The sequence below is a fragment of the Lagopus muta genome, chromosome 3 (assembly GCF_023343835.1).
Source record: "Lagopus muta isolate bLagMut1 chromosome 3, bLagMut1 primary, whole genome shotgun sequence".
Taxonomy (NCBI): domain Eukaryota; kingdom Metazoa; phylum Chordata; class Aves; order Galliformes; family Phasianidae; genus Lagopus; species Lagopus muta.
In genome coordinates this window covers 24,706,103-24,729,935 of record NC_064435.1, presented here as the reverse complement: position 1 = coordinate 24,729,935, position 23,833 = coordinate 24,706,103, and the positions used below count along the sequence as shown (strand labels likewise).

The following is a 23,833-nucleotide window of genomic DNA, read 5'->3' as shown; positions in this document are numbered from 1 at the left end:
AGAAGTTTTTACCTAAGAAGTTCCCTTGTTTGCCCTCAGTCCTTACCTATGGTTCCCAGAGCTCTCACCTGGGAGCACATCCCATGCAAAGAGGTGTACTTGCCAAGTTTGTGCAAATTATGATAATCTCACACTTCATTTTCCACTTCAATTTCAGTTTGTTGTTTTCCATTTGTATTTATTTCCAAAGATCTCTTTCTTATAGCATCTCTCTCCAGTTTAGCAGCAGCTTCACATCCTGTTAAAGCATTTTCTATTTCTTGCACCTCAACACCTTAATGAATGTTGCATAAGACAGGGCTGGACTGCAGTAATGTGCTTTGTCACACAGCATTAGCTGTCTCACTTAGATAATGCCTTGTCCTTTTGCAATTTGCCCCGAGTCTATTTATTTCATGGAGCTCCAGCCCCAACAATTGTGGAGCATTTCTGGAAGATTTTATTATGCGGCATTGAATAAATCAGTGGCAGTGACCTAAACTATATCAATCATCAGACATTCAACATGACTTACATCTCTTTTGAAAGAACTTCCCTATCTTAGAATAGGTAACAATTTCTCTGCACAGTCAGTGCTTAATGCTTCTGCTGTAGCTGCCAGTAAGGGTTCCCACCATGCAATGAATATTTAAAAACCTGGGCTTCATCCATAAGTATCTGGATTGAGACCGGGGAGCAAATACCAAACAGTTTGTTTTTATAGCTCTCAATTATTACTCACTGAGTATGTAATGAAAAGAGCAACTTGAAATTGAAGGTCCTAAATTCCTTTGCCATCTCCTGCAGCCATACAGTCCCCAAGACACACTTTTAGACATATTTACATTCTCCAGTGCTGATAATCCTAACTTTTCCCTAGATCCTCTTAAAGTCATAGAATTTAGGACTTGTGTGCTGCGTAATGAACTTTCAACTCTGTCTTAAATGATGTAATGCTGTTAATAACTGCTTTTGAAAGAGACTGAAGTGAATATTCCTCATCTCCAATGTGAGTGACTTAAAGGATCACACAATGGAAAAATAAATGCAGCTTCATAGCCGTAATTACTTTAGCTGACATGTTTAGCTGAGCAGCAATAAAACATATATCATCTTAATGTGTATCATTGTTAATCTTGCCAATGATTTATAACATGCCAGCCAAAATTACCTCACCAGGTTGGACATAATGAAGTCAGTGAAAAGCAGCTAAGCTTGGTAGTTGTGCTAGACCCTGCTTAATATATGCATATTATTGCCATATATTTAAGTGCTAACAGACAAAATGAATTTCCTTGTTTTTAGCTGTGATTGCTCCTGCTGTGAATATGTTAGAATAAAACAAATTTCAGTTATTTCATAGTAGTAAAAACACAGTGTTTTGCTTTATTTTATTTCATATAATCATTTGAGTTGGAAGGAACCTCTAAAGGGCATCTAGTCCTACTCTCCTGCAATGAACAGGGGCATCGACAGCTAGATCAGGTTGCTCTGAGTCCCATCCAGCCTGGCCTTGAGTATCACCAGGGATAGGGTATCCACCACGTTTTTGGACATTTGCAGAGATATATTGGAATCTGATGACATTTTACATTAAGAAATGCCTCTAGCCCTGAAATCTTCAGGAAAGGAGAACCTCATTGTTTGTTTGTTTATACTATTTTATTTTGTAGTTTTGTTGTTTCCTTTTATAGCATTTCTGATAGGGCATTCTTGTTTAGTTGTTTTTCTTGTTATTTTTTCTGATCTAATGCAAGCATAGAGGTGGTAGGAACTGAGGATCTTTGTAATAAAAGAAAAATCAAATTGCACAATTGTCTACCTCAGATAGAACTACCTCAGAAGATAATAATTATTTTGATCAGATGGACAGGATTTTTATACTTATCAGGATGCCTTCAAATACTTCACAGTAAAACCAGATGGTTATATTTCATCTGTTAACAATATTGTGGTTTTTTTCACTTTGGCCTTTATAACTGTTTCTGTAGCAGTGCGAGACAGACTTGTCAGCTCACTAATTCTTTAAGCATTCCATAGTGGAAATCAGATGAGTAGCTTCATTTAAATCAAACTAAAAATTTAGGGGGAAATAAAATCCATCTGTCTTTATTATTGTTCTTTGTTGCTGCTGCTTGACATTCCCTAAGAATTTGGAGCAGTGTCTTAATCAAAGATTTCCAACAGGACATGTTTGGCTTCTAAGTCATGGGCACACAGCCACTTAAGCTCAATAACACTTCTCTTCTGTGTGCCAGTGAATACAGGGAAATAAATCACTTCAAAACAAAAGCCTGATTTGATAGCTTCTGTTCCATCTCCTCTTAGTTTTTGTTCATCACTGAGTTGTAAAGGATGTGCTCTTACACAAACTTAATTTTTATGAGAAGCTGTGATTTATGGTTGCTCTTTCTGTGCTATCAGGTGAGCACAGGTGCATCTTGGTGTTAGTTACATAGGCCACTGCTTTTCTGTGGTAGATAAGGTCACAGGTTAAATGAGTTGCCTGCAGTATGATGAACAGTATAACAGAAAATGGAATTGGGTTAATTGTGTATGGGAAATTGAGCTGGAATTGTAAATCTGTAGGAAGCATTTGGTTGTACAGTACTGAGAAAAAGGAAATCCTGTGCATGTCCATCCAACATGAGCCTATGTTTCTTTGGAAGTGGATTTTAAAAGCTCAATTGGAGGATCCTGGATTAATCATGGAATCATCAAGTTTGGAAAGATCACCTAGTCCAACTGCCAATAAGTTAAATGCTTTTCATTGAAGGACTTTGGTTGGCTTCTTCTACATCTGCCTAATCAAATGAGGCCTTACAGTACATTCTGTTCAATGATTTATAGGCTTACAAAGCATCTGAAGACATCAGATAATGAATGCTTTGTGTCCCAATGTGGGTGTTGGCAGGGAGGGCTGAAGATGGTCAGCGAAATTGGAAAATCTTGGAAAATCTGATCTATCTAGAGCCAGCTGAAGGTGACCTGTTTTATAGAAGGTGTGTAAGTACATTAAAGACTGCAGCATGAGGATTTTTAGAGGTCTGTGGGGATGCATAGACTTCTAGGATATAGTACAGAAGCACTGGCTATGGAGAAGAACTGAAGTAGCCTTACCCATGGTGCCATTGGCTGCATTTTTTTGAGTGATCCCTACTCCTAACTTTGCTCAGTTATTCGGAGCAGTCCCAAAGTCCCAGCGAATGAGTTAAAAATGACTCAGTATGGTCATTGAGGGTGCAAGGTGAAATTTCATTTCCTGCCTTTAGATTATCTATTGGAGCAGAAATTTTCCATGGTGTCCAGTCCGGCCAGGCCTGTCATGCTGCCTTGCAATGATACATTAATTCCTGCTCCCTAAATTAAACATAATCTGAGTTGCTTCTGTGATCTCAGAAAAATTCTGTATATTGCAGATACAAACTTTTCAAATATGAAGATGAGATGTTATTTTTTGAGCCAGATTTCCTGCTTAACTATAAAACCATCAGAATTAGAGTTGTCATCAGCAGCTGCATAATAAATAAATGTTAAGAAACTAATTCCAGATCATTCTGAACAAGGCAGTGGCTATCTTGAAGCTCTGGACATGAAGTAAAACCATTGGCTGGCACTACTTAATATATTGTTCATTTAGATGGTTTAGAGAAGCAAATTCCTTAATATCTTGTAATACTACCTTCTGTTATAAGATTTTGAATTCTGAAGTATATAAAAGTATAACAGTTCCGAATATTGCCACTGGGTTGAATATTACCCAGAAGCTAGCAGTGGTCTCTGTCATAGCGATCTTTAAATGGTTTAAATGTCTTAAAGACAAAATCTGAGTTTAAATTGTGCTTTTGGAAACCTTTGTGCCTTCTAATCTGCTTTAAAAAGCTGACAGTATTTACAGAGTGCTTGACAGAATAAGAATTCAGCAGCATCTCTAGTAAAAAGTAATGGAAAGTGATTTCAAAATAATGGTGCTCCAGCTTTTCTTAGAAAATATATAAAATATCAGAAGATTCTACATTTAAAAAAAATTTTCATGATTCACTCTTACTTTGAGAAGAAAATTAAAATAGTTGAAAATGCACACCTGCTGCCTACAAGGTCTTTGCTTATGCTCCAGTCTGCCATAGTCTTTGCTGCTACTGCAGCACGAGGCAAGGAAGGAATATGCTCAGTACATAAATCAGATTGCTCTCTTTGGTATTGTTTACAATGATTGTTAATTAGTTTCCTAGCACAGAACCTAATTTGTGGTCAAAATAAGATGTACACCAGATGGAGAGAAAATGAATTCTGAAGTAGTAATCTATCCATATACATAATTATTCCTTGTAACTGTGTAATGGTGGTGATTTTGTCTGTTGGAACTTCAGCAATGCATAGATCAAGTGGATGACATTTCTTAAGCATTATTCAGGGTTTTATTGGGTAAGCTGTAAACAATTGAAATATGATTGCTTTTTGATTAGCTTCTTCTTGTGATCCATGTACTTTAATGTGATATCCTGATTAATGGTTTTCTGTTTACAGACTTTGGGTTCACATGTTACTTGTAATATATTTTGCCATTTCCATTACAAATCCTGCTTTTCATGTTTGTAAACTGCCTTTCAGATTTTGGTGCATAGATGTCTTCATAGAGAAGAAAATGAAGAAATAAAGGGAAAAAAAATGAGGTAAATCGATCAGGTTTGAAATGTTTAGAGGTTTTGTGGTTTTATTGCTTTTTGTTGTTTTTTTTTTTTTTTTTTTTTTTTCTGGACCTTCTATAGGAGGTTACTATCCATTACAGAAAACATTGAAAAAATGTTAATTGTTTTGTCTTTAGAAATTCTGTACCTATACTCATTGTTTTAATTCCAATGGATGTTTTCATGTGGGAGAAAAAAATATTCTTACTTTGTTTTTTTGGTAAAAATCAATTTATTTGTGTCATTTCTCCCTGCTTTAAATTACAACTGTTTGTTATTTCACACCCTTTGGAAATAATCATGATGGTACACAGAATGAGTTGATTCCAAGAAACAGATTCCTAATCTTGACATAACTTGTCAGTGGTGTCAGTAGGATTCTCCACGTGCCTGAACTCAGAATTATGCTTTTTAGTCTTCTTCAGCTGCTCCAAAGCTACTTTGAATTTACTTCACTAATGACTACTGCTATTATAGATGTCTTAAAACTTAAGAAGATCAGAGCCAGAATTCTTTCATACACCTGACTAGTCTAGGAGGTAAAATCAAGCATACATGAAGATCAGTTATTTCAAAAGGTTAAAGAGAACCTATGCCAATTTTATATTTTGTGTGCACCTAATCTATGTAGTTCACCTAATCTATGTAGTGTCTTTCCTTGGTGTAGGGCATAATTCAAAATCCATTTGTGACAAGGAAAAAAATATATTACTAAGTTATACACAGGTACTGTCCCAGAGTAAATGTCTATGTGGATTGCTGCAGAGAATTTGTAGGAATGCATGCCCATATGCAGGAAAATATATATACATGTAGGATTTGTAGAATTTTAAAAGTTCTTTATAATTTGGATTTAAAAAAAAAATAATTCTATCTGGTACAGGCTTTGTTGTTGAATGTAGGTACTGTAATTCATACTGTTTATCTCATTTTCATTTTCAAAAACAGCTTCATTCCAGCATCAGGTTTATAGTATGTTACATGACATTGATTTAAGCTGCTGGCTCTTTAAATAACACGCTTTAAAAACCATTGCACAAATGCTAATAAGGCAATATAAAGGTGGCAAATATTAATTATATATGCAAATAAAGTAAGTAATTGCTGGCAGACAGGGCCCTCATTTACTAGACACTGGGGTCTGAGATGGCCTGAAAGAGGAGGTGAAAGAAAGGAAGAGCTGAAAATCAAAGTTGTGGTCTCACAGCTGCCCAAATCTTTGGTCTATCAATATTGGTTCCCTTTACTTCACTTTTGTTCTTTACCAACTGTGTAAATGAAGGTCTACAGAATATGCCATCATTTTTCCTTGTCATCAACTTCTCTGTAACATTTGCTCCTTTAATCCAGAGGGCTCCTTCCATCCATTGTAATAGAAGGTCACAACTTTGGCCCATGAAGACTTTGAAGTATGAGAAGGCGCTGAATTAATCTGAGTTTCTCTCACTACAGATACCAGGTTTTCTGCAGAAATTGTCCTAAGGTAGTTGTTAAACAAGATTTTTTTTAGGTAATTATATCTTGGAGAAAGCTTCCCCTCTCTCCATTGAAATCCTATTGCAGTTCCAGCTTCGGCAAAATGAACTTGAAGTAATTATAGCTCAAAGCAACAAATTTGTGCTATATACGCCCTCTCTGAGGCACTGCTGTAAATAACTTCTTAGTTACAAACACTGTACATTTCTGTAGGGCAAAGAAAGATTCATTGGAGGGAAATAATTCCAAAGCAGGAAACTGAACAACTGACCTGTGGGAAGAAAAATCAGTAAATATTCAGTGAAAATCCCATCCCATCAGCACATTTGAGTGCATGAGAGAGGTTTTAACAAGGTGGAAGGAAAATGTCTGTATGGAGCATGAGAGAAAGAGCATCCTCTTCCAGAAGAAGAAAATGAGTTGCAAATCAGTGGGATAGAAAACAAAATCAACACAGAATCTCAAAAATTGAAACTTCAAAACTAGAAATATGAGGGGAAAAGATAGAGAAAAGTGGCTTGTGTCATTTAAGAAAATAAGGAACTAAACAAAAGCAACTGCTGAGCACCTGCATCAGCAAACTATCCTGCCATATGCTCAAGTGCATTTTTTATTTAACAAAGCACTCCACAGTCAATTAAGCAATCACTGGGGTCTGCAGAAATCTTTCCATAACTGCTACAAGAATTAGTTTAGTCCCTTGGACGTCTTTTTCACTTCAGTAAGACATAGGTGTAGTGTTTCCACTGTCTGTGGAATTACAGAAAATGAGGCCGAGAAGATGATGTAAAAGTTTATATCAAAATATTTTGATGCAAATACACTGAAAAGCACAGTCTTCCTGATTACTTTGAAAAGTGCATTTGGAAAATGTACATATAATGAATTAGTGTATTTCTGTTTGGGCGCAGAATAGTCTCAGCTGTCTGTGCTGTCTTACCTTAGCAAGAGAGGGATGACAATTTCTTAATAGCTGGGGCTAATACTGATTATTAGGAAAACTGACTGTAGTCCTGCAACAGTTGTGAAGCATGTGATGGATTTCTCTTGCCCTGACAAGCACATTTCAAACATCTTAAAATCGTGACTTAGTTAAAATGCACAAAATTCTGTCAGATAAAAACAAATTAACTGTCTCTTTCAATGGACTATAGATGACCACAGGTCATATCCTTTCTCCCCACTCTCCCAAGTGAGGTTTAACATGTGTGCCACACCATGCTAAGCATGCAACAAGTGGTGATAAAGATGATGAAGGTCTGGAGCATCTCCCATATGAGGAAAGGGTGAGGGACCTGGGTATGTTCCACCTAGAAAAGAGAAGGCTGAAAGATGTTTGATCAATGTTTATAAATATCTAAAATGTGGGAGACAGTTGGATAAGGCCAGACTCTTTTCAATGGTGTGTAATGATAGAACAAGGGGCAACTGCCAAGAAAGTGGAAAGTAGATGTTCCATATAAATATGAGGAAGAATTTCTTCACAGTGAGGGTGACAGAGCACTGGAATAGGCTGCCAGCAAGGTTGTGGAGTCTCCTTCTCTGGAGATATTGAAGATCCATCTGGATGCTTACCTTTATGACCTATTTTAGGGAACTGCTGTAAGAGGGGGTTGGACCCAGCAATCTCCAGAGGTCCCTGTGATTCTGTGATCCTGACCAGCTGTTCTCCACTCTCTAATTGCTACCATTTTCAAAAACCTGGGAGAAGTTATATGTACTATGTATGAGATGAAGCTATGTTCTCTAGAACTAGTCATATTTTTATTTGTTTATTTATTTTTAGCCCCCCTCTCTGTCCTTTTCACTGAGAGTGTTGGCTCATCTCTTCTAGGACAGAGTCTAGAAGAGACTACCTACCTACTCAGAGCACCATATTGCACCTAAGATGTAGCTGTAACAATTCAAACCATAGATAACTGACTCGACTGCAAAATTACTTTGTTCCAGGAAAGAACTGTGTCTAATTTTAAATTGTCTAATCTGTGAAACAGCAGATACTTAAGAAAGCAGCAAAACAAGCATTTCTTCATTCTCTAACTTAAGCCGTTCTATTATTATATCATTTTATGATTCATATATGCAATCTTTGTATTCACATAATAAGTGAATAGAATTACATCTTAATAAACACATAAAACAGGTATACAAGGACAGTATGCATTGCTCAAGGTGATCTACAATAGATTTTTCTGCTGCAAATTTAGGGCACTGAAAACAGAAGCAAAAATGCCCAAATGATAGAGTCCAGGTCATGCAATTTTTTCTCATATACTTGGTTGCGTAAAAGTGGCATAAAATGGGTAAGCACGTGCATTTGGTTGTGTTCTCATCTCATGCTGTATTTTCAAAGCAAATTTAAAATTTGGAATGGGGGAATATACATTTGTATAGTGGAAACTTCAAACAAAGTATATGGAGTTGTCTGGATGTAGCCCCTGAATAAGTCATGGCTTGTTAAGGGCCTGGCACGCAGAGTCACTGTGTGCTGGGTGACTGCTCAGAGTCTGCACTGGTTTTGTTCCCAGCACTTGGGAAGAAAGTGCTGGAGAGGCAGAAGCAAGGCTCCTGACTTCTTGGCAGTTGGCAAGTACACCTGGTGGCTTACTCTGACTTATTTCTTAACCATTAGCACTTGTAATTATTTTTTATAGCTGTAAGCAGACCTGTGGAGTAGTTTAAAATGCTTCATATCAAACCAAATTATTTTATGTGTGTAGTTTACTATGTCACAAGCAAGGCTGAGATTTTTTATTGAAGCAAGCAGGATATTCATAACAACTCTTTGTTGTATGAATTTTCTGAGGCTACTGTCCTCTTTTGTAGCTAAAATCCTTAGAAAAATAATGTTCTTATGAATATATATATCTTTCCAGTTCGTATTTAGAATCAGGAAAAGCTGATGTTACAGGATATTATTAACACAGCAGTTTTTGTCTTCTCTAACTTCTTGGCCCCTGGAATAGCTTAGTACACAATATGTTGTGTTTTCATGTGTACTTGATGTACATTTTTAAGTAAACAAATTATGGAAGGGAAAACATTCAAGTGTTTTTGGGCTCACGCTTGAAATTGAAACAATTTTTTAAAATGCAATGTGAACAGTACATTCTTCATGTGAAACACTTTTGCATGCAGATTACAAGGTAGTAGTCTCATAAAATACATTTTAAGACATTCTGAAATGCCGTGAGAAAACCAAGAATTGTATGAATGTGTTAATATTTTCAGATCTTTCTTTTCTGGGGGAATTGTTTTAGCTGTTCCTTAGTTTCAGTGAATTCATCTGGTTGTCACTTCAGAATTCCACTGGCTTACTGTCTCAGAAGGCAATAAGATGTTAGCTGTTTAATTAATGTAAATTTTAATTACTACCCTTTATAGCCTTTCCTTTTTGAATGGCCACATTTTTGTCATTAGTTATAAAATCTGTTACAATTGTGATTTATATAACGACAGCCTACAGCACTGGATTAGTACACTGCTTTATATATAAACAGTTTCTTCAGTTAAGTGATTGAGTTTCTATTTCAGCTGGATAAAACTAACCCAAAGAATAAAGTCTGTGGACTGTAAAGCTGCCAGCTTTTGTAACTAACTTTTGGACTGAAATGATACCTCTGTAAAATGTGTAGCAGTGACACATTGTATAGTAAAGGTGGGTAGAGAGGAGATATTTAGAGGCTTTCGCACAGAGAAAAAGGAGTGTGATAAGATTATCAAGGGATGCAAAATAAGGGATTTCATGTGCTGAAGCATCCGGTGGTAAAGTATTGTTGGTTGTTAAGCAGTAACTTATCTGTAACACTATCAGAGCAAAAATTTACTTTTGAAGAAGGCTTCAAAAATTGGGATAATATTCAATGTAATAGTCTATTCCTCTGTTATAAGACAGTGTAGCACTCAGTACAGAGAGGTAAAGAGAGGTAAAACTTTCTGCATTGTTCACACTGGTTAATTTAATGTGTCTTTTGGGGAAGAGATGGTAACCCTGAGGATGCAACAGGAAAGTGGATCCTTCTGCTCTATTTTTGAAGCAAAAGGGCAGTGATGTCACATTTCAGCATTCTTTTGCTCTTCTGTGAAATTCGTTTTATTGATCTGTTTGTTCGTGATCCTAACGGCAGTTAAGGTTTTCCTGGTTTTAGCATGCTCATAAGCTCACAGTGGCTGTGACACTGAGTGCGGCCCTTCTTAGTCACACATTGCTGACAAAAGAGGAGTTTGTTCTATTGTCCTTTAATAAACTTTTTGTGTCTGATGGCTTGGAATCAACATATGCTATTGGTTGATGTAAAAGTCAACACCAATTGCAGTGGGAGGTTAAACAGAAAAAGATCCATCCTTGGAGGTTTTCAAAGCATTCCTGAACAAGTTCCTGAGCTTGATCTGACGTTGCAATTATCCCATATTTGAAGAAGTATTTTGATTAGCTGGTCTATGGAAGGCCTTTCTCCCATAAATGAGTCTATGACACTAAGGATATCTGGAGATAAAATTCTTCAGGAATGCTTGTTTCACGATAGTTGTTCCCAGATAAGTCTTTTCTAAGTCAGTGAACACAGAATGTTTTGTAATGAATGAGAACACTGTAATTACTCAGGTAAAAAGTAACTGGATGTACAAGCCTTTGAAGGCTTGGGAACAGTGTGTTGTACTGTATGAACAGTTACATTTTAGGCCTATCTGCTGCTTATCTAGCTGGCAAGGCTGCTGAACCCTGGTTTCAACAAACCCTGTCGCGGGAGTTTGAATTTGGTCTTCCCAATGCATCAGTGCCTTGATGTTCCACAACCATGGGTAGGCCAGAACCCAGCACAAATCTCACATACTTCTGGATGGATTTAACTTCTTCAAGAAGTTTAAATGCTCAGCACCCAGTGATCTGAAATGGAAGAATATTTGTAGTGAGCAGAGGTTTCGAATCTCGTTCTCTGGAGGTCAAGGCTAGAACAGGAGCCTGTGTGCCTCTGCTCACAGCCAGCCAGCCAAGTTTGAAGTTGAAAAGAGGGTGTTTGAACCTGGGGTTATTTGCATCCAAATCTGAAGTGTTCTCCATCTGTTGTGTGGCCTCATAGAATCACAGAATTGTAGGGGCTGGAAGGGACCTCTAGAGATCATCAAGTTCAACCCCACTGCAAAGGCAGTGCAGGCTGCACAGGTAGGCATCCAGGTGGGTTTTGAACATCTCCAGAGAAGGAGACTCCACAACCTCCCTGGGCAGCCTGTTCCAATGCTTTGTCACCCGCACTGTGAAGAAGTTCTTAAGCACGTTTGTGTGGAACTTCCTATGCTTCACTTTGTGGCCATTTCCCCTTGTCTTAACACCACATGCTGCTGAAAAGCGTCTGGCCTTGTCAGGCTTATAAGTTGGTTTGTGCAACCAGAAATCAGGAAATCTGGTTTATGCATTCTGTCTGAACATTTTGATATGCAAAATAATAACATTTATGACTTGTTTTATCAACTTTCTTTTTTTTTTTTTTAATTGTTTCCTAAAAGTGTCAAGATTAGGGGTTACCACAAAATGCTTTTGTTTCTGATGCTTCTGATATCTGTGCATACGCATGTTTGTGTATTTTGGCTACAAAGACAAGTTCTCAAATGTGGGTGTTCACAAAAATCAATTTACAGTTCATCTGGTAATTTTACCCCTAGCTTAAAAAAAAATAATAATAATAACCATTTTTTACTATTTCGAAGGAAAGTTTACCTTCCAGTGATGCTAGATGCAATCTTAAGAGAGAAGGAAAAAGTGAGATTTTCTTTATAGACATTTTCCATAAGAAACAGGCATTGTTAAGCATCTCATGCTCATTTTAGACATTATTCTAAAATAATTCAGTATCACTTCACATTCATACGATCTTTTTCCTCATTAGCAGCTGCGTGGCATGTTATTAGCAGACAGTTGTAACAGAGCAGGAGTGGAATTTAAGAGAATGGTCACACTGTAAAATTATCTGCCTGTTCTGTGCTTGCATTTTTCATTTATTAGACTCATTGACAGCAGATTATGCCTCAGCACTAGGAGCTCCTGTTTCAGTACTTGCTAATTTATCCCCGGTCTTTAATTTCTGACCTGTAAATTTATTTTAAATGTGATGGATAATACTTCTATTGCTGTGATATTTACCATTCTGCATTATTAAGCTGTACACTTGAAGTTACACAGTTCAAAAACCATCATGTAGTTAAACAATTTGGTCCAGCTAGTGCTCTCGAGCCTTGCAAAAATAGAAGAAAAATACCGAACAAAGACACTGGATGTCAGTGTTGCTTCACACAGCTTTGTATATCATGGCGTAATTAGAGAGCACTGAAAACCCATTTGTAGACAAGATCCTAAAGCTGAGCCCAAGCCGTGTGGGTCAGGACCCGGCTTCTGTATGGCTGGAGGTTTGCCTTTATCTTGTAATAACTTCGGCTCCTCACACTGTGTCAAACCACAGTGTCTCCTGAGTGTGCTGCATGATGAAGGGAGCAGGATTTGGCTTAGTCATAGTCACATTATTTTTAGTGTAGAGGGCTAGGATCTTATCTTTTTCAGTCAATACCCACGTTTAAGTATTTGAAGTCAGGAGTATTCTTAACTGCAAATAAAAGCATTTTGTCTGATTTTGAAAGATGCATTGGGAAGCTTTGGACTTCATAAAGTATATTTTGTTTTGACACCAAAATCTTAGAGGTGAAGTTTCTTAATTACCAATTACTTTTAAGTTGGTAATGACCAGGATACTGAAAGGGTTGCAGCTTCTGAGACCCAGTTTAATATTTTATGCAACATACAGTTGTTAACTTGTTGGTTGTTTTGTTATTATTATTTTTTTCTAATAAATGCTCAAAGTCCAGGAATGCATTCCTGAAGATGCGGATGTCTTCTACTACTTTAGTCTTGTTCTGTTTTTCAGCACCTTCCCAGCCATTTCAAGAGCTTGTATCATATAATAGTTGTAGTTTGAATGATCTAAACTCATACATACTACTGTTTGTTTTAAATATGACTTCCATTCTCATTGTGGTCAAACATACTGTCCTTTGGAATTTTTGCCAGCTTTCTTAATGAAACAATGCTTGTATACCCGAGATTTTAGCCTTCTTTTATTCTTTTACTTTCTGGCATCCTCTGAATGCTTTGTCCGTTTTTGTTTGAATGTGACAGAAAGACAGCAGTATCAAAATGAGATCATAGAATAGGATAGAGGACAAGAATGAATGGAAATTTGGTTCACTGCTGAAAAAAAGATGAAGAGACGCCAGTCATTATGTGTTTCTGATTACTCACAGCGTGTACTTTCCCTTGCCGAATGACAGTAGATGAGAGACCATGGGGAAGTGAAGTGACTTAGATGCACAAGATGTTCTTAGGGAACAAATGATGTTAATCAGCAGGAGCATAGGTTTAGTTAGTCCAAAGTCCAATTGGTTTAATCTTGGAAGATATTCAGTGAGTGATCTGTTTTCCTGAGAAAAATTAACAAGAGCAAGTCACATCATTTCCATCATAGCACTAAGGTACAAAGACTTCTGAAGGACATGTAAACATATTCATAGTTGAATTTTCCTGCTAGTTTATGTGAAGACTAAAAGCACTTCTTGAGCAAAGGTTAAGTGATTTCCTACAAAGCCTGCTTCCATATGAAGTGGGATGCCTGAATTTATATATTTTTTTCTGTTTTTATTTTAGTTTTTTTTTTCATCCTCTGAGTTCAGAGCCATAAGATCAAACCTCTTAACTCTGTGTATCCATCATGTATGTAAATAGCCAATGAATGATGAAAATTCAGGTTGTCCTCGCAGAATGTACCCCATTTTTCAGTGAATCTGTTTTAAAGTAAGTGTGAGAAGCCCACCCAACTTGTAGTGCAATATTTTTTTTTCCTTTTATATTAACTATATTGTAAATTTCAACTTATGTAGTTATTTTCTCAGCCCTGCATGAATATCCACTATTAGAATAATACTACTGTGTATTTTCCAGGCTCTCACAGTCCTGGTAGACATTGTAATACAGTTTAAAGAATGACATGTTTTTGTACTTTAGGGGCTTATAGATCACAGGTTTATAGGTTAATGAAAGCCACCTGGTGTGAAAATGTTTGTTTGGTATGGTACAGTACGTGTTTCAGTTACGGTACTGTGTTTTACCAAAGAACAGATGAGTTTGTTGATGATTCCTTAAGGTTGCACTACTTTGTAGTAAAGAGGTTTTCTGTTTTGTGCACCTGTGCATCCACCATCCCTTAAAAAATTTGATTTCTTTGTCTGTGCTGTTGCAAATGATGTATTGCTCTGTGGCATTGGTATGAACACTTAATTAATTACAAAATTACAGTGAGGAACAATGTCTTCCATGACTGGCGGTGACGTTGATCAACTTCAGGTTTAATGATTCTTCAATCTGTCTTTTACTCGTCAAAGGCAATTGCTGGAGTAAAATCAAATTTCCACACAAGTACCACACCAGCATGGACATCCCAAGGACTTTGCATGTGCAATTCTGTCTGTGTCCAATTAGTAGTGTTTATTTTCAAGCATTAGTTGTAAGATGTTTGCATTCATGCATGCACACAGCCATAGAGAGAGAAGCCATCCCTTGTTATTGGATGTAGACAAAAGTCTGTTGACATGGCTAATCCTAGGAGTTCAGATATCAATCTGGGATTGACAAAACTGTCCAAATTTACTGAATCTACAAATACCAGGTGGGAAAATCTCAATTACAGACTCCTAAACAGCTTCAGCATTTGACATGAGAAATCCAGAGATTAGGGATTATAATCTTGATTGTTTAATCATGAATCTTTGCTTTCATAATGTGGTATTTTCCTGTTTCAGAATACTCATTCATAGCTCCCAGTGAACCATGATTTTTATTAAATTAGGATTAGTCCATCTTATATCAGTACTCACATTTTGTACATACATATCTATGTGTAGAAATGTATTTACGTGTATTTTTGTTTAGTAAAACAAACCAGTGGTGGCGTTTCATCTGCTCTTTAAAGGATGTACATGATTAAAAGATGAGCAGGTTAGAGAATAGGTACGCTGGAATATTCTAGATCAAAGCTTTGGCAGAAGTAATGTTTGTGTTTCGGTAAACCACTTTTTTCCACTTCTGAGTGATACAACAGTGCACACCAGATGAGTGACACAGTAGAATGATTTGTGGTGCATTTACCCTATTGCTTTTTCTCTTTTATTTTTTTTTTTTTTAAATTTGAATAGAAATTGTGGTTTTTGAAACATTTGTGTGGCTGCAACCATTTCTTTTCAAAACTTATAAAATTAATTTTAAGATTCTACATCCAGTCGGAAAACTTTTTTTCTTTTTTTCTTTTTTTCTTTTTTTTGGTAATATTTTATGTTATATTTTTTGCAGTATCATTAGGAATGCTGGTAATATGATTGAGAAGAAAATTTCTTATCATTTAATCACGAACTAACTAAACAAAGCTTTAGCATGTTAGAAAAAAGCATCTATTATCCGTGATCTGTACTGATACAATATGGGAGATATAATAAGATTCAGAATAAGAAGAACTGGAGTGCAGCATAAAAAAATGTAATATATGTTATAAGAAACCATTTTTGGTAATATTCAGGAAACTAATTAAGTTATATTAAGCTTTGATTAAATCTGAAAAGTTAAATGTATAATTAAATATTTCCAAAATTGGTGCTTTGTTTCAGAACCACCAATGCCAGCAATTAAAAAATTGAGTCAGGCTTCAGAATATCAGGAGATTAAGTTAATAGACTAAAAATGAAATTCAAATATTTTTATTTGCCATTTTAAATTTCTTGTAATGTTTTTCTATAATTTCAGGGACTGTGAAACTGCTTGTATCTGAAATGAGAATTGAGATCTTGAGAATTGAAATGAGTGTTTTGAGCAGAATATCAAAATCATGAATGGATGACACTTCAGCTTTGTTCATCTTTGTCTAAAGATTAACATATAAACTAATTTATACAAATACAACTAAAATATTTAACGGTATATTTATTTTTATTGCTTACTGTGGGACAGTTTGGGAGGGCACTTTCACACAGGTAATGGATTTTAGATTTTGATCTGAGGGATCTAGAGCGTCTAGAGGTACAGATTCTCTAGCTCCCCTGTGCCCCTGTTCCAAATGGAATGAAGCATTTAAGTAAGTTGACAGTTTGACTTTTTCTGCGCGCTGATCACTTTGTACCTGCATGTTCAGTGCGAGAAGTTATTTCTCGACCAAAAATTACTGGGTGGACTGAGCTCTGTTCTGCCCCATAGGGGCAGCGGGGCTGGTGGAGCTAAGCCCCATCTCTCACCTCAGAGCAGCATTGGCTCTGCTGTGACCCTGAAGCAGCCCTGAGATGTCCCAAGGTCCAGCACCTCTCCCTGCACCACGCAGCCCCGGCGAGCGCTTGCCCCGCTGTGCCTCACATTCCCGCTGGACAGAGGCCAAAAGCACAGCACTGCCCGAATATAAAGCGGGAGGTGACGGGGGAGAGCCACAAACTGACAGGAGAGGAGACGAGCCGAAAATGTGAGCTTTGCTCTGAGAGCTTCGCGTGGCTGTTCGTACAGTTATGACATTTAGTAAGTGCTTTTATTGAGCATAGTGAGAGCACAGCTGCAGAAAATGTGAGTGCTTCTGTGTTGTTTGTTGTTTTGTTGGTTTTTTTTCAATTTTTTTCCCTGTAGTCTTGGAACCACAAATTCTCGGAAGAAACCTGGAGAACGACCCAGATCAGGGTGGTTTCTCAGCCACCCATTCTTCTGCACAAGGAACTTCTTTTGGGGGTTTTGGTGATGACGGGGGCAGAGAGGAGAAGGAGAGCGGTGTGGGGGAAGATCCGGGCTGTTCGCTGTGAAGATATCAAGCAGTGGTGTGTGAGGCGGCTGCCCATCTTGGAGTGGGTGCCTGTCTACGATTGGAAGGAGAATCTGGTTCCCGATATGGTGTCTGGGATGATGCTGGCCATCCAGCAGGTGTCTCAAGGTACAGTTAAACTTCTGAAATCTTGAAATCCAATCCTGCTGGATTTATCTGGTTTTCTTTTATACCCTCTTCATGTTCATATTATCTTAAAATTTAGTTTAGGACAGCTTATATCCTTATCTATCAAAAGCAGATTTGATCTAAATAAAAATGCAAGAAAAATTCTTAAATCTTATGCATATACAAATGCAGATGGAAGTACATGGTGTTATTTAAATAGCTTTCTGTGAACCAAAACCTCCTCTATATCCGATCCTTTGACAATTTTTCAGAATTAATACAAGAAATAAGGAAGTATTAACTCTGTTCACACAGCAAATGATTAAATACAAGATTTTATCAATTACGTGACCACATTTTTTTATTCCACATGAAAAATAAAATGTATCTACGTGGTAACTGCATTGTAATTTGTCTATATGTTGTCCACATTTTAAGAAAATCTGCTCAGAAGTAATCATTGTGATTATACTATTACCTGTGGAAGCCCAGTGTACAGCAGTAAAAGATAACAGTGTTCTGTACTAAAAGGGCACTTCTGTCAGTGACATGAACCACGGAGAATGTGTGTGCATACACAGCTTGCATATTTCTGCTTCTGTGTTGACTTAGTGCTGTATTACATTACCTGTCACTTCTCTTGTCAAGCAGCAATACAAAGAGAGGTGGAGCTAGACTCTATTTTGCTTCATAAACATAAAAAAAATTAAAAATAAAAAAAAAAGAAAGAAAAACTTCTACAAACAAAACTCTGCAGAATGACCTGCAGAAAACAAAAGTCCCAGCTATCTGAGTCTCTAAAGTGGTTGTTACTGGGAAATAAATGCTTTGGTCTGTTTTCAATATGTCCATTGTAGTGTCACTTCTTTAGGCAATATTTTATATCAGATAATCCCAGCTGCTTGTCTGCCTCAGAAAATTTTCAATCCCTTCCCTGATGTAAACTATACATATATATGTTATTTCTTAACAACTCCCCATACTGGCTATGCTTAACTATCATTTATGTTGTTAAATTATAAGCACTACTTTAATTGAATTATGCTGCAGCTGAAAACAACTGGCTTGTGTAAGTATTTGTGCTTCCAAGGTAATTAGTAACATCTGCACTGGCATGATTGAACTTTAAGAAACTTAATACTATAACGCAGTAAAGTACCAATTTCACTAGTATGTGCCTTTACTATAATTGTAATTAAAACTTTTAAAACAGTATGTTGAAATTCATGAAAAATAGCAATTTTATAATGCCAGTAGTTTTCAGTTTTGTACTAAAAGCAATTTAATGTGAGAGATACATTTGAGAAAATCTAAAGAAGATAAAGAATACTGCTTTTCTGTATTATTTTTATGAAAGCTAGAAATAATCTTACACTTTTTCAAAATGAGTGTATTGAAACTCTTTCCTCCAACTGACTTTTTTTCCTTTCTTTCTCCTCACTGCTTCCTCAGGTTTGAGAAGGATTTTAAGTAATGGAAAAGGAGAGCTAGATACCTGAATACTTTATCATGTTTGTGGTGTTACTTGAGCACAACTTACTTCTCTAGAACTTGCTGCATTAACTCTTTTACTAGTGCTGTAAGCCTTACAATTACCATCACACAATGTTTTCAGTGAGTGATGTATAGGGTAGTTCAGAATAGCTGTTCTTATGACTCTTTTTATTTTGGACAATATTTTATAGAGCTACTACCACTCATTTAGTGATTTTCATTATCAAAAATCTCGGTATCTAAATGTGAGTTATGTCTTCAAGCCAGTAATTCATCGTCAAATCAGGTACTTGAAAATTAAATTACTTGAGCATATACTACATAATTTAGGATTAAATATATTCTATTGTGGCACACTGGAAACTAGTCCTTTGCTAGAAACTATGTCCTGTGGAGCAGAGTCTAGGAGCAGTGTATGAGAAAGACATGCTACCTGAACATTCAGTTGTCTTTAGTTGTGCAGACCGTCAGGAGGCACAAGGTGTTATGCATACTCTTTCTAATCAAATTCTCTATCAGATTAAAAACATAATCATTATCAAATGAACAATTACTGCAGAAAGTGGATCTTCTGAAGCTTCCTTTTTACTTCTACTGAAGTTTGATCAAAACATAACTAAAGAAGTCATGTTCAACCATGTGGTCAGAATATACTGATCAATAACGTCCCATGTAACCAACAGATCCAATTCCTAAGTAGGGGAGGCAAGACAGAGGAAGGTAGAAAGATGAGAAGGAAAATAATGGGATTACCACAATGTGCTGCTTGGCATTTCTGAAGAATGAGGGCTCATACCAAGTCATGTCTGAAAACAAGTAGTCCTTCTCTGTGTGTTCCTGTAGTTGTTTTCTTCCCTGCTAAAAATGCCAAGTTAAGCTTAATTAATGAGTCTCAGAATTCACTGACAAACTCTTCTGCTTACCTACTGAAACAATACTTCTGCAGTCTCTATGCATGTCCTTTAATATTAGCATCTTTTTGTGAATTCAACAGCAGAGAAAGAGGCATCCAAGTTAATTATGTTTCTATAAATTATATGGACAGTGAAAATAGACCCTATGAATTACAAAATTCCAATAATGGAAACTTTGAATACTCTAATTGCTGAAAAGATTCAGCTGAAGCTTGCATTGTCTCAGACTGCAAAGCCAGTCAAGCTCAAGTCTAAACCAACAAAAGAAACTAAGCTTCATTAGTTCAAGAGCACAAGACTATAACTTAATAACACACTTCTCAACACCTCATTTCTCAAACATAGAATCATTATTCTTACTCTGGCTGAAAAATTATTCTTACCTAAGGCTGAAAAATAATCTTAGAATCTATAATGAATATTTTCTTCCCATCTTGAAGCTTGCTGCTTACTTTCACACATAGTTAAGAAAGCTGAGTTTTCATGTTTTGGTAATTACTACTTTGTCTGGGTTTCTGAAAAATCTATTTTTGATAGACTAGAGAAACAACTCTGTAAAATAACAAATAAGTTCTCCATTTGCTTCTCAGACTAGCGTTTCATTTCCCTTTTAAAGCTCATTAATACTCCATCAAGATGAAGATGATTTTGAAGTAGGTAGAGTTTTGTTTCTGTTTTATTCATTGTTTCTCTCCCATACACACAAATGCAATTACAGTCTCCAAGTAGATTATTTAGAACTTCCTAATATGTTGTGTTTGTTTGTTTTTTTTTCTTTCCAAAATGAAATTGTGTAAATATAATCAGTGTTCTTCACTGTAGTTGTCAGGAAGCTGTTCTTGCATTCCTTAGAAATCAGTGGAGATCTAGTTGTAAGAGATAGTGAAACTTGGGATGTTTGATCTTCTGGGAGGTAGCAAACAATTGCCTTTACATTGCTTTGTATGTGTTTGGTTGAGTTCCTTCACCTATTAAACTGCCTTTATCTTGTCCTGCAAGTTCTCTTACTTTTGATTTTCTGATTCCTGTCCCTCAGAGGAGGGAGGAGGAGGCTAGGGATATTTAGCTGCTGTCCAGAGCCAGCCCACTCCAGATGTAATTCATATGAATTCAGGCATCGACTTTGTTAAAGTTAATTGATGTTACTGAGAAGATTATATTGATTAGATTAGAGAAGTGTTACGGGTGTAAGCACAGAAGATGTAGAATTCAGGTGATGTGTTTTCCCAGTCATTATAATTGTGGTATTGTGGGTAATAAACTGTGTTTAAAAAAAGTTTAAGATAGGTCTTATTTTTTTTCTTGTATCTCATCCATTAACCTGACACGTTAACACCAGAATTTTGCTTGTGTTTTTTTCATGTAACCTGGATTTCATCTACTCGGAGGAAAAGCATATTTTGATCAAACAGTACCTGAATTTTTCCTAAGTTTTCTTGCATGATAATATTAAGATGCATTATGGTGTAGTCTTTTCATGCAGCTGAGTCTCATAAGCCTGTCAGCCTGCTTTCTGTTGCCTCCTGAACATGTATTATAGCCCATACATATCAGTTCAGAATGCACCTGCTTAGCTCATTTTCACAGTCTGTGCTAACTTTCTATTGCACTAAGCAATTTATCTTTAGTTTCAAGGCCTTTTATGGGTGATCTTTCCTGGCATCATTTATTCATTACCAAGCTGTTAGTATATCTCTGATTAATCCATTTTCCAATCTTTCTTGGTCTTACCTTGTCAAATAAATACCTTTGTGGCTTCTTTCAATATTTGAATTATGCAGTTACATACCCATCTCCGTTTTTTGCCTTTGGATTGATATTGTGTAATGTATCGTATTGTGTTTTGGATTGTTTCATATACTGTCTACACAGGCTGTCATCTAGAAGCCATGTAAGTAATATTGCAACCCATCATTAAGCTTCTCTGACTGCCATGGTCTGCAAAAATGTTAATCTGAGTTTGTCAGAAAAAGACAGTGCATATTTACCCCCAGTCATGCAGCTGAGTTCATAGTTATAGTCTGTTTGAACATGTATATATGTATATGTAACTTATTTAGGAATGTCAGTTCTCTATATAATTAGGGGACACAGATATGTCTGAAGTCTTAAGCAGAGTACTGTGGTTAGGACATCATATAATGTCCTATAATGAAAATTAAGTCTTCTGATTAACAACTGAAGATGCCTTACTCCTTAAAGATTCTGTCAAATTTGGAATAATGTTCTATGATTTGATAGTAGCATGTGTAGTGTTGCATCCTAGTTACAAGACTGCAGTTTGGATGCAGTTGGACCAGATGCAAGCAATAAATGTGTATTTCCCTTTAATGGGAATAAAATAATATTTTTATGTGTAACAATAATGGATAGGAGAGCGATTGATCCTACGGCCTATTTCAGAGGTAAGGCTCTGTGTTTTGCTTCAGATCTACACAATCTAAAGATAGATGCACTGATGCACACAGTTAGGGGTAGTTTATATAAACTGCTGGAAAATCATTAGCTTATTTGAAAAGAAAAAAAAGTATTAGAGAGATCTAAAGGTGAAAAGAAGGTGATGACTTGATACATTTTTATCTGAAATATATAATTCTGGTTGCTTGTGTTAATGGAAGGTAACTTCAAACTTCTGTGGGAAAAGGCTAGGAGGAGGATCAGAAAAATAAAGATTGTATGTGGGAGAAGATTTAAGTGGCTTATACATATCAGTTGAAAGCTGAAAATGTAGATGACTGTGTTTCTTATCAGATGGGTAAGTACAAGAGATGAGAGACATTTAAATATAACTGCCGCACATAAATGACTATAAATTCACATGAGTATGTTTAGAATTTAAATCTAAAAACAGCCAATTGAAATATCATAAGATGATGCATGTCTTTATCACATAATTTCATTGTAGATGCAGTAAATTACACGTTTGCCAGTTATAAGAATCAGAACACAATGGATAAGGAGATTTCTTCACAAGTTTGGTACTTTGTCTTACCTGCTGCTCCAAAAAAAAAGAGGGAATTCTTAAATTGAGATATGTGTGTTGATAAATTAACGTAAGTGCTTTTCTAAAAGAAATGAAAACAAACAAACAAAAAAAATCCCACAAACTCTCACTGTATTTATGGTTTCATCTTTATCTTGCTAAGTTCTTGATATTTGGCCGCATTCATAAACACTGTGACATTAGTTTTAAATTAAAGTTGTACCCATCTGTGTATACTGCATATAGTCAAAAGTTATCCATCTGAAAGTATGTGGTTATAAAATTTGGACTTTATATTTTAAAAGTCTGATAAAAATTATATATTCTATAGTCAGCTAGCACATCGATACACTCCGTACAGAATTTGTATGTAGTATTATACAGTAGCTGGCTTTCCTATGACCTATCATGAGAAAAAAATACTTTGGCTCAATTTGGTTTTAGTGGGCTGCGTTTTTCTGGGGAGTGAGGGGGTGTGAAGGGCCCTTGAGGCATGTTTCTTCTAAAAGTGAAATACATACATGGCTTCTGATGAAATCAGTATTGTTATTCCTGCCAGCATTTTCATTCCTCAAGTCCAATAATTACTTACTGAGGATTGGCATGGACTATATTTTTTAATTAAAGTTAATTTAGTCTTGGGTTGGATTTATTGCTGAACAACTAATTCTTAAACACTGGCTGGAGACCTTGTTAAAAAAAAAAAAAGACTATACTGCCTTCATGCATTCCAGAATTGTTGCCCAGTGTTTTCGAAGGCATGATGCCAACTTTTTTTTTCAGCTTTCCATGGAGGAACCTCAGCTGTATCTGTTTGTTGTTGTTGTTTGTTTGTTTTGTGGTCTTATGTTTTTGTGGAGATGTTTTTTTGTGTTTTTCTTTCCCCCCCAGGTTCTGACTATAAATGTATAGATGTAAATACACTCTGAGCAGACAAACTGGAGCTAATCATTTTATTAAGGAGCAGATATGTCTTGCAAATATACATCTGGCATACAAATAGCATGTGTAGATGAAATTGAATAAGTGTATTTGGCAACAGAACCAGAAAAGTTGCCTAGAAAATGCATTGGAGAATCCATGTAGTTCATAAGTGATTTGTGGAAGAAAATGTCCATCTGAGCTCTGTTATAGTTCTCCCATACAAAAAAATAGTGATGTAAGCTGATAATGAAATGTAATGTATTAGTCAGTAAATGAGGGACAGTGTTTCATGTTTATACCGCTTTCCAGCAGAGGATTAAGGAACTGATGTTGCTGTGCATGCAATATTTTCATTTCTAATGTCTTCAAATTACATGTGCTAAC

General features: G+C 36.2%; 2 protein-coding genes across 9 annotated transcripts in view; one reads left to right on the top strand and one right to left on the bottom strand.

The window, feature by feature from the left end:
* The window catches only part of RBM12B (RNA binding motif protein 12B), a 1,112,412-nt gene that overhangs the window by 69,070 nt on the left and 1,019,509 nt on the right, over positions 1-23,833 (bottom strand). The window lies entirely within an intron of this gene.
* Positions 1-23,833, top strand: part of SLC26A7 (solute carrier family 26 member 7) — a 79,153-nt gene that overhangs the window by 5,123 nt on the left and 50,197 nt on the right. For 2 of the 8 annotated variants that reach the window (XM_048939616.1, XM_048939614.1), the window contains exon 1: positions 8,751-17,134. The exons of 1 other annotated variant lie outside the window; for it this stretch is intronic. In XM_048939616.1, coding sequence (XP_048795573.1) covers positions 16,945-17,134 — 190 coding nt within the window. In that variant the 5' untranslated portion in view covers positions 8,751-16,944. 5 more of the 8 variants (XM_048939617.1, XM_048939611.1, XM_048939610.1 and 2 more) reach the window with 5 other exon arrangements.